A 19,652-nucleotide genomic window follows, 5' to 3' on the forward strand; every position below is an offset into this window, starting at 1 on the left:
GCTTCAGTAGTTGTGGCACGTGGGCTCAGTAGTTGTGGCTCGCGGGCTCTAGAGCACAGGCTTAGTAGTTGTGGCGCACGGGCTTAGTTGCTCCGCGGCACGTGGGATCTTCCTTGGCCAGGACTCAGAACCTGTGTCCCCTGCATTAGCAGGTGGATTGTTAACCACTGTGTCACCAGGGAAGCCCAAGAAATAATTTTTGACAGTTACCTAATAATCCAGGCATTGACAGACTTAAACCAGTCCTTGGCCTCTTTTTTTATAGTCTATGAGCATAGAATGTTTTTTACATTTTTAAAGCTTTGTGGAAAAACAAAAATAAAAAGCAATAGAAAGAAGAATATGCTACAGAGACTGTATGGTGGTAAAGCCTAAAAGATTTACTGTCGAGCTCTGCGCAGAAAACATTTGCCAACTCCAGGCTGATCAAATGTATAAATGTCCTGGCTTCCTTAGCTGGGGTAAGTACAGTCTTAGCAGTATTACTTAATGATAACAGGTATTTCATTCCCGTTTCTGTGGTTTTGTCCACCATTCTTCCAACCAAGAATTCCATCCTTATATTTCCTCTACTTCTGGGAAATAGGGGTCTTGCAGTAGTCTTACCAAAATGGCCTTTATGTAGGTGCTCTGGACCAGAATTCCTTATATGCGTAGAGATTCTCAAATCTGATGATACCATTCCCTGGTTTAAACTTTCCACTGACTCTCCATTGCCTACAGGATAAGATACAGTCCTTCAGCTGGCCTGTATGGTCATGGTTGTGACACCACGCCCCCTTCTGCTTCCTCTGTCAGAAGCCCATCTGTCTCTTCTCCCTCTTTACAGCCTCTACTTATTTAATCCTTGTTTACTCTCTGATCTTCAGCTCAGATTGGTCACTCTCTCGTCTCCATCCTCACAGTATTTTGTAGCATTTCTTTTAGCACTCCCCACATTCTGTTTGATTCCTGGTTCATATTTCACCTCCTCCATTAGGCTGTAAGTTCCTCAAGAAATATCTTATTTGTTTTTATGTCCTCAGCAGTTAGCATAGTAGCTGGCCCCATGTAGAAAACAAAAATCTGTTGAGTGACTAACTGTGCTTTCTCAAATATCTATCTGTAGGGTAGGGATCCCTTTCCTTTCTACTGCTTTTTGACTGTAGGCTCTGGTATCTAGATCAGACTTTTTTGACCTCAGTACATTTTGGACTGGGTCATGCTTTGTTGTGGGAAGGCTGTTCTGAGCATTGTAGGGTGGTCGGCAGCCTCGCTGACCTCTCTGCTAGATGCCAGCAGCTCTCTCCTTTTCCTCACCCACTGTGACACTCAAAAATGTCTCCAGACACTGTCAAATGTCCCCTGGGGGACAGAATCACCCTCGGTTGAGGTCCACTGATCTAGACAATTCCTTGGTCAATTGCAATGCACCACAGAGATAAAAAGAGCATTAAAATTCCTTCGGTGTACTTTTCCTGACTTGCTGTGAAATGTCTTATTAAGGACTGTGCTGGCTGCACCCCTGTCAGCTGGAGAGCGGTCCTAATGAGCGTCTTCTTTGCTGATTAAGGTCATGTGTTTCTCTCCTCCCCCTTCCCCTCTGGCTGATGGACATTCGTGAAGGACGCTTGAGGAGAACGTCTACAGCATTGCTCTTTCTCTGGCCCAGCGCTACAGTGTCTCCTGTTGGGAAGTTTTCATGACCCATTTGGAGTTCCTGTTCACCGACAGTGGGTAAGCACACAACTCTTTTTTTTTTTTTGCGGTACGTGGACCTCTTACTGCTGTGGCCTCTCCTGTTGGCGGAGCACAGGCTCCGGACGCGCAGGCTCAGCGACCATGGCTCACGGGCCCAGCCGCTCCGCGGCATGTGGGATCTTCCCGGACCGGGGCACGAACCTGTGTCCCCTGCATCGGCAGGCGGGCTCTCAACCACTGCGCCACCAGGGAAGCCCATGCACACAACTCTTATGCAAGTTTATTTCCGTGTCTTTCTTTTCAGAGTCTATTTTAAAGGAATCTTGAAGTCATACTGTTCAATTTCACTTTTCCTTTTGAGCTATAGTAGACCAGTGTCTTTGTATAGTCTCTCTTCATATGTCTCTGACATACCAATACGCTAACTGTAGTCTTAGTTTTTGTTTTTCAGTAATAATAGTCCTGAGTTTGAGACTTTAATGCATTCATTTATTCGAAGATATTTATTGACAATCTCTTGTATACTAGGAACAGTGTTAGGTGCTAGGGTTACAATAGTCAGTAAATTTCAGCTGTCTTGGAACTCATAGTCTACGGTGGGAGACAGATTATAATTGAATAATGACATAAGCAAATGTGAAATTAAAGCTGTTATAGGCACTGTGTAAGAGAGCCCAAATAGGGGATTTGGCATAGTTAGGGAAGGCTTTCCTGAAGAAATAACTCTTGAGCTGAGACCTAAATAGTGACTCAAAATTAAGTACACTACAAGGAGATGGGAAGCATTTTCTAGGGAGGCAAAACAGTTGAGTGGAAAAGCCCTTTGACAGGATGGAACATGATGTCTTTGAGCCTAACAGGTGGGTAGTATGGTGACGCCCTGAGAGTCAGTGGAGCACGGGGTGATATGGGGCTGCTGAGAACCTGGAAACCACACCTTGCAGCCAGACCGTACAGGCCCTATCCAGGGCTGTGGGCTCTTTCCTAAGAGTAATAGGAAGGTATTTAAAGATTCTGGTAAAAGAGAGGGAGGTAATATGATCAGATTTGCATTTTGATAAGATCACTACGGCGACAATGTTGAGGAAAGATTTTAGGGAGGCCAGCATAGACATACATGGACCAGTTCGGGAGCTATGGTAGTAATAGACTGCAGGACAGGTGACCATAGCCTGGAGGAGGGCTTTGAAAGTACAGGAGAGGTGAGAATGGGTTTCAGAGATACCTGGAAGGTGAAATAAATGGTAATAAATAAATTGATTAATAAGAATAAACTAGCTATGAAGGTGAGTGAAAGGAGAAGAGTCAAGAATTATCTCCAGGATTTTACTTGGTCTGCCTCTTGGACAGTGACATCATTTGAGACAGAAAACACTAGTTAAGGACACAAGGTATTTCAGGGGAGGGTGAGGAAAAGGCAAAGGAATGGAAAAGTTTATACACATTGAAATTCCCAAGAGGAAAGGTCAAGTAGACAGTGCATCTTATAGATCTGGAATTCAGAAGAGAAGGTGGAGCTGGAGATGCTAATTTGGGAGCCATGTGCACATAGATGATAAATAAGCTATGTTGTGGGTGTGCTTTGGGTGATGAACATAGAATGAGAGAAGGAGAAAGACTTACGACAGACCTCAGGGACCTTCCACAATTAGTGATAGAGGAGGAAGAGCTGCTAGCAAAAGGGACAAAAAGAGCAATCGAGAGGAAGGGCTCTTGTTCTAGGCAAGCCATGGGAAGGAATAGTTTCAAGAAGTGGAGGTAGTATTGAATGGTCAGGACCTGCTTATAACCCATCATCTTTAATTTTTATTAATATCTTTGAAATTGTACCCTCTACGTTTTAGTACTTATGAAATTGCTACATGGGTAATAGTGTTATCTATGATAAATGTTGTACTGACTTCACCATTTTTGAGGCATAGAAATATGTTCAAATAAATGTTCCTTCTTATACGCACATTAGCGTAAAAAAATCTTGGCATCTTATTAAATATCTTTTTCCTTTCGTTGAATGTGACGTAAAAGGTTGTCATGTCTGTACAGACAGGATGCTCCATTGGTGTCTGAATATATTATAAATTATCAGGCACTCTAGTAACGTGCAAGACTGTTCCCAGCATATCATTATACCTGATAGTGGTGTGATTATACAAACGCACGGAAATTACAAAAGCAGGAAATCATTACCTCCTGTTTTGTCGTTACTTGTGAGTGACAAAACACCTAATATTGATTTAGCAAGTGGTGTTTGTTGCTTCATGTTCTTTACTTAAAAGCCTGGTGTTTGCCTTACTATTCAGTTCAGCTTAGTAACACAAGTATTAAAGATCAGCCTTGTTAGTACAATAGAAATTGCCCAATATTTACTTGTTGAGTCAATGCCAATGGGAAGCTAATAGGTCAGAGCTGCAAGAAAAATAATGTTCTGTGCCTTAGGGTTTTGTATTACTGTTCCGTTATAAAAGCCATCTTCCCCCTGAAGTTGATTTTTTCTATAATTTTACATTCTCCTTCCTCTTGGTTGAATTTGGAGGTATTTCCTCGTCTCACCGAATGTACAGATAAGCAGACACACAGGTCGGGTGAGGCAGCATTGTGCAATAGAGCAGAAGCCTTCCAATCAAGAAACCTAGAGCAAATCCTATGTCTCTCCAGCTGTGTGTCCCTGCACAAGAGAATTCAATTCTCTGAAACTCATTTTCCTTTACTCTAAGTGAGGTGTCATAAAAATTAAATGACTTCCTGGTGAAATATCAAACCTACAGTACCTGACACATGATCCATAATGAATGGTAGTTTATTCCTGGAATTTCACTCCGGTGAGAAAGATAATTGTCGTAAACACCCAAACTGGAGTTCCCAGTCTCCTTTTTCCCCTTATTCTTCCTCATTTTCATTCTTTTTCTTGGTAGTTTTCAACATCAGTGATGGCTTTGAGCGGCTGTGTACACCTGGAGTCGGCTCCCTCTGGCGGACACTGGTTCTCCCAGGGCGTGTTCAGCTCCTTGAGCTCAGGGCTGATTTCTCACTCACCGCAGCCTTCACAGCCATCTTCACCTCTAGGCTGTTCTAGACACTTTGGTGCATCTTACAGATAACATTAACTACCAGTGAGGGCATGGGTTTTGGAGTCAGGCCACGTTTCAAGATCCAGCTCTGCTGCCTATACCCCCAACTGTGTACCTGGGCACGTCTCTTAATCCTCTTGGGTCACTGGTTTCTCAGTTAAGGGGACCACCATCCCCACCTGGTATGGTTGTAGAGACTAGAGAAAATCTGTGGAAAGCGTATAGCCGGGGGCTCTTTAATGCTGTCGAGATTATTCCTGTTATTGTTCTTACCAGTCCTGCTGACTCCACGTGTGTCTGTAAGTTTTGAATATGGGATCATTTTGAAATGGCAGAGGATGTTTCTAGCTGATAGAATAGTACCACATTTGTTTATTCATTAAATATTATTATTATCTTTTTCCTAATACCTTTGTGTACCAAGCATAGGTTTAAATGCTGAACAAGACAGACACATCCTTACCTTTATAGAGCTTATATTCTAATTGGGGAGACCCCCATTACACACACACACAGTTAAAAACTAAAAAATAAATTGCTGGTCATAATAAGTACCATAAAGGAAATGCACAGGGAACAGATGGGAAAGGCCTCTCTCGGACGTAAAAAGAGCTCACTATTGGAGAATGGAAGAAAAGGCATTTCAGGCAGAGGGAATGTATTTCAGGCGTTTCTGGGACAGGGATGTTCTTGGCCTTTTTGAGTAACTACAGGAACGCCTTTGTGGCTGGAGCGCATGGGGCCTAGTGAGCAAAGGCTTACATAAGGGCCAGAAGTGCCTCTCACTGTCAGCCTTGATAACACTCCGTCTGTTCCTTCTTATTTAAACTGCAGACCTGAAGGCCATACATCCTACATTTTCATTTCACTCTAGTAGGTACTTTTACCGTCACCCAGGGGATTAATTATCCAAGTGATTTTGCTTGGGTGGCAGAGATCGTGATACCTCTTCATCTCTGCTGGTTAGTTCAGTGCTGCCTCTTTCAGGCGCCTGGGAAGGGACTCTGTGCTGTGCTGTTTTGCACAGTCAATTTCATATTCCCTGGTAGGATTCTTCTGGTCTCAAGTATAAGGATGGGCAAGAGCATGCTGTAGCTGTGGGGAGGTGAACGAGCTATAATGCATCTACCTTTTCCTGCACTGAAACAGGAGTGACACAGAACCTCTGCCTGAGGGTTGCTGTCGCTCATAGGCAGGTTTGTGTCCAGATTGTCACATGGTGAAGAATTCTCAATTCTGGCCTTCTCTTCTTTACTTAGTTGAGGAGTTTGAGAATAGTTGGTGTGTAGAGAGGGGATTTAAGGCAACTTAGCTTCTTAAAAGTATGTTATAACATTGAAAAAGAAGATAAGTAAAAATTCAAACCAGGAAAAATCCATTTAGAGTAGGAAGGTTGAATGTAGAAATTCAGGTCATAGGTCTTACTTATTTTTTAAAATTGAGCCATACATAAAATTTTGATCTTTCTTTGGCCTAAAGGACCATGATCCTGATCATGACCGAGACTGTGATTTGCATTGTACATAAGAAGAAATCTTCCAGTCCTAAAACTGGAAGAACTAATTACTACCATCACCGAAATGGAAGCAATTGTTTCCATGTATCTGCAAGCTTCCTTTCCATGTTGTGATTTTTAAGGCCACTTTTCCCCCAGATAGGAAAAAATTCCTGACACTGGCACAAAATGTAATAAGCAAAAAGATGCATTTTGGGGCCTGTTTTCGTCTTGTGGAAAGTGCACAGTCTTTGGATCCTGCAGGTCTGGGTTTAAATCGTGGCTCTGTGACCTCCTTCTAGTGTGTACATGGTGAGCAAGTTGTTTCATCCCTCTGTTCCTAAGTTTCCTCCTCTGCAAACTGAGTAGTCTTATTCCATTTTGCAGAATTGCTCTGAGATTTGAGAGATTTATACAAAATGCCTGACATGTATTAGATGCTCAAAGGAAAAAAAAAATAGTTGCTATTGTTAATTCTGGAAACAGACCAGATTTACTGAACTCACCCTCTGACCGCTATCAGCCTAACATTGCAAATCTGATTTTTTAACAATTATTTTGCAGGACAGTGTGCTATCAGTTATAATATACATGCTTTGTGAGAATTAAATGAGATGACATAGTACTTAACGTATAAGATGTGTTCGGTAAATATGCCTGTTGCTGTTTCTGTGCTATGGTGTCTTTTAAAATATCTTTTTGTTCGAGAGGTGATAATACGAGACTACATAAACCAGTCGGAATTGACATTTTATGAGAAATGAAAAGGCTTAAGGGGTCAGAGTTGTCCTTATGGAGGAGATGAAGCCTATTCACATGGGCTTCTTTCCACGTCACCACTCTGTCCACAGAAAACGTTCCACAAAGGAACTCACCAAGTATTAGTGTGACAAGAAACAGACTCCAAGGTACTCATTATTGATTCTCTCATCAACTGTGTAGGTGACCTTGCAAAGTTAAAGTTCATTGTTTGGTTTGCAAAGACACTTGGCTAAAATGTTGGAAAAACTGGAAAAGGCCATGATTATTTTTTTTTACCACGTTTCCCCAGCATAACCACATATTCAGCTGTCAGGCAGCACGGCAGGTCAAGGCTGCCACATCACGTTCATTCTGAGGCATTTGTGTGGCAAATATCTTGGACTGTTTCCCTCAGGTCGGAGTAGTTGTGATTTAGAGGGTAGAATTGTGTCTTCCCACAGAAATCAGTGGTGGAGGCCTATTCACCCATGGTCATGGTCATTCATGTGGATTTCTGTATCTTCACACTTTTAGGATTAGTCTTTGGGGGAAATGCTTAGAAGTTCTGCATCTGAACCGTGTGGACCAGTGGACCTCATCCCTTTGCTCCCTCCAGCCTTTCCCAGGAGCTCTCTCCCTCTCGCCTTCTTCTCTCCTCTTCAGTCAGCTCATGGAATTGTATCAGTATTATCACTCAGTCTCAGACTGAGTAAAGTAAAATGCATTTAAATAAATTTGTTTCCCCCCATGAATATAAGTCCTTTCAATTCATGCTGTTCTTGAATCACAGTTTCGGCTGATTGACAACTCGAAGCCATTACAGAATCCCTTAATCATGGGATTAGTACTAATAACTTATTCCTTGTGCCTTTAGTACAACTAATGCTAATTTTCTTCTTGTAGTTAATCTCTGGAAGTTAAATTTGCACCATATATATACTTATATATATGTGTGTGTATATATATATGTGTGTATATATATATTTATATATGTGTGTGTGTATATATATATATTTATATATATATATATATATATATATATATATATATATATTAGTTGCCTTATAGCTAAAGCTTAGAAAAACCACTTAAACAGTTTTTAAGGGTAACTACTGATTTGATCAGTGAAAGTTCCACCGTAGTTTCCTTGTATTTCTTCCTACTCTCTTGAATGTGGGTTCTTTGGAATTGTTTTCTAAGCAGAGATTCCATTTCTTGTTCCAAAAGGAAGATAACAGCATCTTTCGATGGGAACTCTTAAAATGGGTTATCAATTACTGGCATCTATGGAAGATCTTAGTACCTTGTAATTTACTGAAGAGGGAGGTTTTCGTGTTTATCATGTGTCAGTAAAAGTATTCCAGTACCTCTCTTGACAAGATAATTAGGGAAAATTGCACATCAGGCAAAGTAAACTGCAGGCACAGAAGAATAGGTGGGTGGGCGAGGGGGGAAAGTAACGTTGACTGAGAGAGACTGTATTCAGAATCTAGTCGAACACAGATGGACTAAAGCTGTTGTGGTTTAGCCATTGTCCATTTTGTAGATGAGTCTCAGATACGCTGCTTGCCAGGGGATAGCAGTGAAGTGTGACAGGAGAACTCTTTTAGATGACTGCCCCTGAGAGAGAGCTAATGTCTGTCACAGAAAGAATCCTGGTTTTGAAATGGTTGTTAGTGAGGGCGCTTATTAAGCGCCATTGGTTGATGGCTGCTTTGTGACTAGGTGAGCAGCCCCAGCCATGCGGAGTCCAGACAGATCTGGACGCTTGGTCTTAGGCGTCACTTAACCTCTCTGATGACAGTCTCTCACTTGCCTGCCACAGTAATCCATGGAATAAGCGCAGGGTTTCTTTCCTCTTCCATCAGGCATGTCGCTCTGATTGCAAGTCTTTGTCAACGTGAATCATCTTAATGGGAGGACGCAGTTTCTTATTTCCTTCTTCACTGCGTTGTTTTCAGACTTCACTTTGCAAATTATGAAGGAACATCAGGAATTCTGTGACTTTCATATACCACTGGGTGTACAGTACGGGAGAAATCGCAGGTTTGGTTACAGACCACTGCAATAAAGCCAATATCACAATAATGCTAGTACATGAATGTTTTTGTTTCCCAGTGCATATAAAAGTTACATTTACACTACACTATAGTCTATTAAGTGTGCGAAAATATGTCTAAAAAACATGTGCAGACCTTAATTAAAAGATACCTTAGGGACTTCCCTGGTGGCGCAGTGGTTAAGAATACGCCTGCCAGTGCAGGGGACATGGGTTCGATCCCTGGTCTGGGAAGATCCCACATGCCACGGAGCAAGTAAGCCCGTGCGCCACAACTACTGAGCCTGCACTCTAGAGCCTGCGAGCCACAACTACTGAAGTCCGCGCACTCTCGGGCCCACATGCTGCAACTACTGAGCTCGCGTGCTGCAGCTACTGAAGCCCATGTGCCTACAGTCTGTGCTCCACAACAAGAGAAGCCACCACAATGAGAAGCCTGCGCACCACAGCGGAGTAGCCCCCGCTCACCACAACTAGAGAAAGCCTGCGCGCAGCAATGAAGACCCAGAGCAGCCAAAAATAAATAAATTTATTTAAAAAAAATAAAAAAGTTAACCTTATTGCTAAAACAATGCCCAATTACAATAGGAACACCAAAGATCACTGATCACAGATCACCATAACAGATATAATAATGACAAAGTTTGAAATATTGCGAGAATTACCAAAATGTGACACAGAGACACGAAGTGAACAAACTCTGTCGGAAAAAATGGCACCAATGGACTTGCTTGACCCAGGGCTGCCACCAACCTTCCATTTGTAAAAACAATGCAATGCCTGTGAAGCGCGATAAAGCAAAGCACAGTACCAAACGAGGCCTGCCTGTGCCTTTCAGGGCTGACCTTGCGTTCTTTGAATAGTGATAATATCCGAAGAGTTTTGAAATAGCCGTCCATTTATACTCGCTGTTTCCTGTACAGGCCTTGTGCTTTCTTGTCTTGATACTTTTGTTCGTATTATTTCTGCTTCATTCCTTTCTACAATACCAAGCTCAAGTACTTCTCTCAATAAGCCTTCTGGTGTCATCGATATCTACCTCCTCTGAAATGACAGCTTTAGTGACCCCACTCGTAACTGGAATATAATTGCATGTCCTTTGTCAGCCCACACCATTATTCTGCAGTGTTTTTTAAGTATGTATAATGCAACTGCTGGATGAGAGCTCTGTGTTGTAACTCTATACCCTCCCCAGTGCTGAGCACAGGGCCTTGTCCGTAGAGGACACCTAAGTTTTTGTTCATTCTCCCGTCTATTTGGCATTCATAAGACACGTGTCGAGTGTTTCCTTTGTACCACACGCTGGTGCTTGGTACTGAGAAGCTAAAGCTGAAGAAGATGTGGTATCGTCTTTGCCATCAGGTGGTGCATGGTGTAGTGAGGGAGACAGGCAAAGTACTAGATAGTTAAAGCAGGTTATGAATAGACGGATACTCTGGGACATCTTTATAGACAGGGATATTTTTGTAAATGTTTAAACCGTGTCTTAATAGAAAAATAGGGTTTCTCTTGAAGTGAAAGTTAAAAGAGCATTTTTGAATTGCTTGATATTTTGACTTTATAAATCGCTGCTGTTATCCCAAGTATTATCACATCCTGATACAAATTTTAAAGTATATTGTGTAGTAACTTTACGTAAAAGAAAAACATGTCTTGGCACTTAGGGGGAATTCCAATAAACAGGGTATCGTATTTCAGAAGAGTTGCTTTTAAAGGATATGAAACCTAACTTTGATCCTGTCCGAGGTCTCACTTCCTGCTCCTAGGTACTTTCATTGCTACTCTACGAGCCCTGGAAGCTGGGAGTTTCTGTTAGTGTCAAAGGCTGCTTGAAGGCCTCTTACGGTTAGAAAGCTTGAAACTCATCCCGCTAGGGGCATTGGGATTATGCTGGGCAGGAGGCACTGTGCTCTGTCCAGGGAGAAGCATGAGACCAAAATTAAGCCCTCCCCGTCACCCAAAAAACACAAACTGATCAACCAAGCAGAAGTCCTTTAATTTTTTTTTCAAGAGTTTAACCTTAAATGACTTAAAAAAAATAACATTATAAAGACAGCTAAGGCAGGATGAAAATATTGATGTGCGCTTTATTCAAGTGGCATTCGTTACTACAGGTAATTCAAGTGAAAGTGCGAGTATCTCTTCTTTTCTATTTTAATTCTGTTTGAACACAGTGTCAAGGTTATGTCTACTGTCAGTTCAAGCCTCTGATATAAAATTTATGCCTAAAAGTTGGGGTTGTTTCTTCACTTCTCTATTTCCTAAATTCCTGAAATAATAAATTTGTTTACATTTCTATAGGAAGCTCAGGTTTTAAATTTTTCTTGTGATATGAATAAATAATGCATAGTAGAAGGTGACAGATCTGGGTTCATTTCCTAGCTAGTAAGCACTGGGCAGTTCTCTGTAGAGAACTACAGGGTACTGTAGACCCCCGCATGAGACAACGTGAAAATCGTATAGTACCATTTGAAACACGTTTGTTTCCCTTTATATAAACTACCTGCACACACTGGTGGTTTCCTGTCTTTGATTAGGCAGCAAGAAGGGATTTGTAAGAAGTAGCCTTTCTTCCTAGGTTTCCAAACAAACAAAAAACATGTTGTTTAATAAAGGAACCAAATCTTACCAATCTTAACATACTTTCTTTATCTCGTAATTTCAGTTTGTCCACAGTAGAAATTGAAAATCGAGCCCAGTCCCTTCATCTCTTCGAGACGTTGAAGACCAGTCCCGAAGCCTTTCACAAGCACATGGTCAAGTATATTTATCCCACGATTGATGGCTTTGATCATGAAAGACTGCTGTATTATTTCACTCTGCTGGAAAGCTGTGGCTGTGCAGATTTGGGGAAATACACCATTAAACCAGAAACCCACATTCGGCTGCTAAAGAAATTTAAGGTAGTTGCGTCAGGTAAGTTAATCATTTTCCTGCTTGAACTCATTCTGTAAATGTAATCTAGGGCAATTTTCTATATACAGTCCTGTTCCTGCATTGTGGCTGGCATAACTGAAACCACAGTATTTTTATGCTAATAGACTTTATTCTGTCTCCAACTCCTTTACTTACTGTTGAGGGAATTAAATACTGGAGAAACTTAAGTCACACAATGACTTAACGCAGACCTGGTACTAAAATCCAAAGTTTCTGACTAGTACGCCAAAGGTGTTTTCCCTGCTTCCACTGGTTATATTTTATCTACATAAATGACAAGGCTGAGACGCTTCCCAATAGGCAATTTGGCAGGATTTCACTTAAGTGGACCACATGTTTAAAGTGGTCCACTTAAAATAAAAGGCTCTTAAAATAAGAGCCTTTGAATCTTTGATAAATTGTGGAATTTTTTTTTTTTTTTTTTTTTGGCGGTACGCGGGCCTCTCGTTGTGGCCTCTCCCGTTGCGGAGCACAGGCTCACGGGCCCAGCCACTCCACGACATGCGGGATCCTCCCGGACCGGGGCACGAACCCGTGTCCCCTGCATCCCAACCACTGCGCCACCAGGGAAGCCCTGTGGAAATCTTTAGAATGGTGTCTGTAGCTCATAACTGAGAAATTAACCGTGTTAATACCTCTCAAATCTGTATGATACTTTACAATTTACAAGGCACTTGCAAAGCTGCATTCATCTGCTATTCATAACAACTTTGAGTATTTACTTCAGTTTAGCAGTGGTTTACTGAGTAGCTGAATTAGACCCTGGACTAGACACAGAGGAGAGGGAGTAAGATTCAATCCCTGCCTTCAGGTAGTTGATGAGGTACTAGATGAATAACGAATATAGTGCAGTTTGGTGAGAGCACTGATAGAAGACATAGGTGCCATGGGGGGATTGAAGAAGTGAAGAGATATTGCCATCTCCAGGATACAAATGAGGACACTGGGGCTCACAGCAGTTGAGTGACCTGTTCAGGGTCGCACAGTTGGTTAAGTTGCAGGCAGGGATTGGAACTCAGATCTTCTGATAGATCTCATTGACAAACGAAGCTGTGCTGTAACTAAATCTTTTCATTCAGCCACGCAGAGGGGCTGTGTGTGTATTTGAAAGCTCCTGTGCGGTTATCTGGGGATGAACTACTCTCTTTTTTTCCCCTTTTCTTTCCGATAGGTCTTAATTACAAAAAGCTGACAGATGACAACATGAATCCTCTTGAGGCATTGGAGCCAGTCCTTTCAAGTCAAAATATCTTATCCATTTCCAAACTTGTTCCCAGAATCCCTGAAAAGGATGGGCGCATGCTCTCGCCAAGCTCTCTGTACACCGTCTGGTTACAGAAGTTGTTCTGGACTGGAGACCCTCACCTCGTTAAACAAGTCCCGGCATCCTCCCCCGAGTGGCTGTGCGCCTATGACGCCTGCATGAAGTACTTTGATCGTCTCCTCCCAGGCGACCTCATCACTGTGGTGGATTCAGTGACCTTTTCTCCAAAAGCTGTGACCAAGGTAACCAAAAAGATAAGAGTTTAAAGTAGATTGGCCGCTTTAGAAGAAATGAAAATTGCTCTTACATTCTGTCGATTTTGTTTTTATTTGCTTTCTTGAAATAGGGAATACTTACATGTTTGGCAGTTTTGTTTTTTGTTAAGCATGAGGTATTTTAATTGGGAGATCATTTTCCTCTATCACAGTTGTGCAGGCAATATAAATCAGGCTTAACTGTTCTAATTTGCACGTACATTTTGTTCATGCTATAGTTCTCATAATATGGCATTTTATAGTAAATATTCCATCCTGTTCTTTCCAATTGACAAGTGGAAAGAACCTCCAGTGCCAAGCCCACATTACTTGCACTCAGAGCCAGGCTACCAACTTAGCGACGATTAAGTCCAGGTCTTAAAACAGTTTCACGTGAATGCTACGTAGTACATGACTTGGTGGTAGAATTACCCATGTGAGTCTGTGTGGCAATTTCCAATGTCCGCACCATGCCCAGGTCTGAGCCCTTTAATTGGACTCTAACTTCTCCTCTCGATCCTTTAACATTGTAGAGTTTCACACAAAATAGATAATGTGGGTTATTCTCCTCCCCTTCTTGCCCTCTCACTATTCAACAAATGTGAATTTCTCATTGCCTGGACACGGGGCATCATCTCTCCTAGAAAATCTCCCAGCTGCTGGTCTCAACTGCTGAACTGCATTGCGTTTGGAACTTCCTTTCATTTTCTCTTCCCTACCTTTGCTGCTGCCTTCTCTTTCCCCCAAGTTGGCAGGTCTGCCCAGGACCCTATCCCATGAATTTTTATTATAGCTATTATTATCATGAAAATTGAGTGTAGAGGCTAAGAATCCAAGTCATTCATCTGGAGGTTGGCCCAGGTAGATGTTCAAACATCTGTGGGGACTGCTAGTTTTAACAAACTTGCTAGATTAATAGTTGTGGATAACCAATGACTTCATTTCCTTATTATTGTAACTCAGTGAATTTAGTTAATAACTTGGTTTTAAATTTTACAGCCACTGCTATAAAGAGGAGATAATCATTTTTGTTGTTTTTAAGGAAAAAAGTAAGGATGATTGTAAAGGGATGTAGCGTGATATATTTGAAACGAGCACGGGTTTAGAGTCATATGGCTTTGAAGTTTGAACCTGCCACTTAGCCAGCTACGTGGTTTCGCCTCAGGGATCTCTGTTAACTTCTGCCTTCTTCAGGCAGAGGCAGTGACTGAGGAATCTTGAAGTAGATGATAGTGTTATCCTACTTTTAATAGGTGAGGAAATAGAGGTTCAACAAAGTTAATTTGGTAATAGAGGAGCCACAATTTGAACTCAAGGAGGCTTATTCCAGGGTCTTTGCTCTTAACCACTGAATGGTACTATTTCTAAGAAGTCATAGAAACAAACAGCTAGAGTCAAGGGACCTGGAGCCTTTGTAGGGACTGTGGGAGAGCAGTGGGGCCAGAGAGCCCCAAGCATTTTCAGTCCAAGCGGAGCACCCTGTCTCGGGATGTTTCCAGAGCAGGGCTGAGTCTAAATGAGGAAAGCCCGGCAGGAACCTCACAATGTCTGGGGAAAGACAAGAGTCCTGCAAATACTGGGTGACTCTCCAAGGATGAGAAGAGGTTTGAGTCCAAGTAAGTACTAGCAGTGCCACAAGTACATACTGGAGGGAAGGGGCTGAACCAAGTGCGGAGTTGAAATCCAAGGAAATGGCTCCAGAGCTGGGACCTATGAAACGGCTGAAGGAGCTTGACAAACGACCTGACTGGCCAGGAAGATGGAGGGGCCCAGGGTGAAGGAGGTTTTACATACTTTATATGAGGGCAGAGACGAAGCCCAGCATGGCCAGCCAGGGCCACGTGCTAATTGTGAGCACGGTACGGGGTGGACAGACAGCCTAGACTTCCCGACAGCAATTACTTACTCCTGATTAAACAAACTTAGGAGTTGGATGTACAGTCTACTCAGTTTTAGTTGGTATTTATGATGTTTTAAGTCAGATGGCTTTAAGTTACAGCACATTCTCATCACCTTAGTTTCTTAATTGTATATCTTTAAGATGCCCTCCAACCACGAGAAGATGTATGACACAGTTGTTTGTGGACATATGTTCATTTTTTCCTGAGGAAAAGGTGCATAGCTGACCCAGTAGGGATTGAGTCAGTTAATTGTGGCATTGCTTTCTCTTAGCTCAGATGGTGTAATTCTCAGCAAGATATTCTTTTACTGTAAACTATGTTAAGAGGTAGTTTTCTACTAAGTCAAATAAGGTATAGAAAAGTGAGAGAGATAGATTAATTTGATATTTTTAGTCTAGCTTTATATTTGTTCTCATTTTATTAATTGGCAAGCTTTAAATTTTCCATTCAGAGAGGGAAAGTATAAAGTTTAGGTACAATGCATGTTTGAAATCTCGCAGTGCTATCCTAGAGAGAGAGAGAAAGAGAGTGTAAAATTCATATTGAAATACAACCCTCACATGTCAGAGGACACATTTGGAAAAGGAAATGCATCTGGATGTGGCCAAGTTTGCAAAACACCAGATGTTGCCACAGCTTGTACATGGTGTTAAAAATGTAAAATAAGTGTATACTACTCATATATAGTGTGCAGTTTTGAAACGTTTACCCACATTTAATTAAGAGCCAAATGTTTGGACAGAACTGGTGAACATCCAGAGAGCCTAACGAGAACAGTAAGCAATCAGCTCAGAGAGGAACGTCCCAAAGCCTGAACTTAGTACCCATTCCATAATGAAACAAGCCAGAGGAGGCACTTCGCCTTCATAGCAGGATCTGTAGAAATCCCGGGGAGCATCATTATGTCATGTAGGCCAAGAGTGAATTTGCACGACATTCGAGGTGATGCATATGCAGAAGGGAAAAGAATACACATGTTTAAAGTGCATTGGCTCCAATTCTGAATGGTTGCGTTTCAGTTGAGTCAGGTCAGAGTTGCTCTCCTATTGCTTTTCCGATTCAGTCATTAGAAGCATTTTTGCAGAGAACAAGTTAGTGAGTTAGAAATTAGGAAAGTGGTCGACAAAGCTGAAATGCAGGTCAGAACACTGTTTGCCTGGTTCAGACATGATGTGGTTAGATAAGGGGGTGCTTGCATGTAACCCCAGCCTTCGTGTTTTACACTCAACACTCGCTCTCAATTGCTGGTATAGCTACATCCAAAAATAAGGACGTGGAAAATCCTCATCCTACTTAGGAAATGCTACTAAGTTGGCCCGAATCCTTCTTTAAAAACCCCAGTTAAGGGCTTTTCTGGTGGCGCAGTGGTTGAGAGTCCGCCTGCCGATGCAGGGGACACGGGTTCATGCCCCGGTCCGGGAAGATCCCACATGCCGCGGAGCGGCTGGGCCCGTGAGCCATGGCCGCTGAGCCTGCGCGTCCGGAGCCTGTGCTCCGCAACGGGAGAGGCCACAACAGTGAGAGACCTGCGTACCGCAAAAAAAAACACAAAAAAAACAAAACCAGGTAATCACAGAAGTAGAAGAGGTCTTCTAGTATCCTAGAAGCCTGATGCTTTTCAACCTGGAACTGGGTAGGCGTTCACCACCCTCGCCCCACCCCACGTGCACCCTGTGTTTCAGCTCCTACCATTTGTTTTTGATGGGAATGTATCTCCTTTGAGTTAGAGTGGAAAAATCTTGAGAACCTCTTCTCTAGTCTGACCTCTGACCTTCAAGCGGCATTTCTATTGATAATTAAGGCACTACCTCTGCTTCTATTTTATACACACACACATATGTATAAGGAATCTTTCTCTTTCTTCTTATATTTCCCACTTTTTGGTTCTGCCTTCTGTAGCTGTGGAAACAGCATAAGGGCATCTCTTTTTCATATGACTGTTCAAATTCTTGAACTAGGCTACTATATCCTCCCTTATTCTATTATCTAGACTACTTGCTGGAAGAATAAATTTATCTTAAAAACCATGATATGGGGCTTCCCTGGTGGCGCAGTGGTTGAGAGCCCACCTGCCGATGCAGGGGACACGGGTTCGTGCCCCGGTCTGGGAAGATCCCACATGCCGCGGAGCAGCTGGGCCCTTGAGCCACGGCTGCTGGGCCTGCGCGTCCGGAGCCTGTGCTCCGCAACGGGAGAGGCCACAGCAGTGAGAGGCCCGCGTACCGCCAAAAAAAAAAAAAAACATGCCTGTAAGAAACCTAAAATGAAGGGTTTCTTTTCTTTACAGTAAAATTATTATAATTGAGAGTTACACTCCCGGTGAAATTAGAAATCCCTTGAGGGCAAGGCTGTTGCCTTTTCTCTCAGATGCTCCAGTACCCAGCATAGTATAAAGCAGGCAGTCCTCAGTGTGGTTGTTCAAATAATTACTATCCTAGGTTGGCTATTCTTAAATCTTTCGATCTTTGGATGCCTTAATATTCTTAAAAATTGTTGAGGACCCTAAAAAGCTTTTGTTTATGTAATATCTGTTGATATTTGGCATATTAGAAATTAAAACCAAGACATTTTAAAAATATTTGTTTAATTCATTTATAGGTTAATTCATATATAGATCCATTTATAGGTTGACATGAATAGCATCTCTTGATGGAAAATGGAAATATAGCATTTCAAAAAGAAAAAAATAATGAAAGTGACATCATTTTACAGTCACATGTCTGGCTTAATAGAACACAGCTGGGTTCTCGCGTTTGTTTCTGTATTCAATTTTTGTCGTTTTGGCTGAAGAAAATGAAGAGCTTTCAGCCTTACACAGATACAAGGTAGAAAAGGGAGGAGTGCTTTAATAGCCTATGGTGTAATTTTGGGTGTTCTTTGATGCTACTGTAAAACTCAACAAATGATAAATTCTTAAAGACTAGGTGTAGTGTGGAGTCAGAAACCCTATCCTTGATCTTTCTGTGCTCTCTTATATTAAAACTGTTGTTTTGGATTGCACTTTGATTGGATCTTCTACCCATGTATGATTTGGAATATGATGCTTTCAGAGTTTGGAAAATTGGCTCACTCAGTTATACAAATCATCCAAATGTTGATACAGTGCATTATATGTTATCAACAAAGTCACATGGGTTATTCTGAACGCCCATCTTATCCAGTGAGTTTTTAAGTATTGGGAAGTTGTCAAGCTCACAGTGGTAGGTACAAGTTTTCCAAAACTCGAATTTTTGCTTGAAAGCTTCAGTTGTATCATTGGCAACAAATACTGTGAGTTAATTTCCTGGAAGTGACACGCTCACTTTGTTCACGTTGGAGAAAATGTTTGCCGCATATTCGCGTCTGAATAGCTCTAGTTTGTCTACCTGTTGTTCTTTCAGGCACAAATGGTAATGCGTGCCAAAGCAGCTGCTTCAGCTACTCATGACTCAGTCACACAATGCTTTTTCCTTACAGTACACAGTGAGATGTTTCATGTGTATCTCTCAGTTCTTAGATATGCAGATATCTAAGATATGCACTTAGATATGCACTCAGTGGTTGAGATTTAATAAAATCAATCATTTTTACTCCTTCATCAAGAACATTCTCAAGTGAAATGCTGATGGAGAACACAGTGACACTTAGTACATTTTGGTGCCACTCCCTTGATTGTGCAAAGTCCCCACAGTTTTATCCACCATTGCTTTTTCACCATCATATAAGTGTCAACATAGTGAAAAAAGGTAAATAATGTTTTAGTGGTAAAAGTCAAAAAGGTGAACAATTTTGACTTTGCAGACCTCTTGGAAGAGTCATGGACTCTTGTGGTTTGTGGACCACACTTTGAGGACCACTGTCGTAGGATATTGTTTCCAAAACGGCAGCCAACCTTGACGCCCACATGAAGGAGCATTTCAGCTTCCTAAATGTTTGTAATTTAAATAATAATGAAGATATGTCTGGTAAGTGCATAAAAGATTGTCTTAAAATTTCAGTTTCTCAAAATAGTTTAACTTCTAATCAGCTTTCCAGATGTGGACGTGTCAGAAAGAATTTGAAAATGTAAATGGAATGTGTACATGGTAATATCATTATATCATCCTTTGAATTTATGAACTCGCAATATATTTTTTCCTTCTACAGATTTCCTTTTATAATTTTTTAGCTAACATATTTATTTTTTAATATTACTCAAGCTAAGCAGGGAGTTCTCTGGGAGAGACGTATAAGAAAAGAGAAGGGGCTCAGAGTAAGGGTGCAGCTCCTGAGGG

General features: G+C 41.7%; 1 protein-coding gene and 1 long non-coding RNA gene across 5 annotated transcripts in view; one reads left to right on the plus strand and one right to left on the minus strand.

Annotated features, from left to right (window-relative positions):
• NBAS (NBAS subunit of NRZ tethering complex) overlaps positions 1-19,652 on the plus strand; it is a 341,400-nt gene that overhangs the window by 225,223 nt on the left and 96,525 nt on the right. For all 4 annotated transcript variants that reach the window (XR_004485944.2, XM_004274869.2, XM_033437419.2 and 1 more), the window contains 3 exons: positions 1,606-1,716; positions 11,709-11,959; positions 13,152-13,486. Coding sequence is in view for 3 of the 4 variants with exons in the window: in XM_004274869.2 (XP_004274917.1) it covers positions 1,606-1,716; positions 11,709-11,959; positions 13,152-13,486 (697 nt within the window). In the remaining variant the exon portion in view is untranslated. The remainder of the gene's footprint in view (positions 1-1,605; positions 1,717-11,708; positions 11,960-13,151; positions 13,487-19,652) is intronic.
• The window catches only part of LOC125960762 (uncharacterized), a 308,514-nt gene that overhangs the window by 141,292 nt on the left and 147,570 nt on the right, over positions 1-19,652 (minus strand). The gene's annotated exons all lie outside the window — the stretch shown is intronic.

This window comes from Orcinus orca, chromosome 13 (assembly GCF_937001465.1).
Source record: "Orcinus orca chromosome 13, mOrcOrc1.1, whole genome shotgun sequence".
Classification (NCBI taxonomy): Eukaryota; Metazoa; Chordata; class Mammalia; order Artiodactyla; family Delphinidae; genus Orcinus; species Orcinus orca.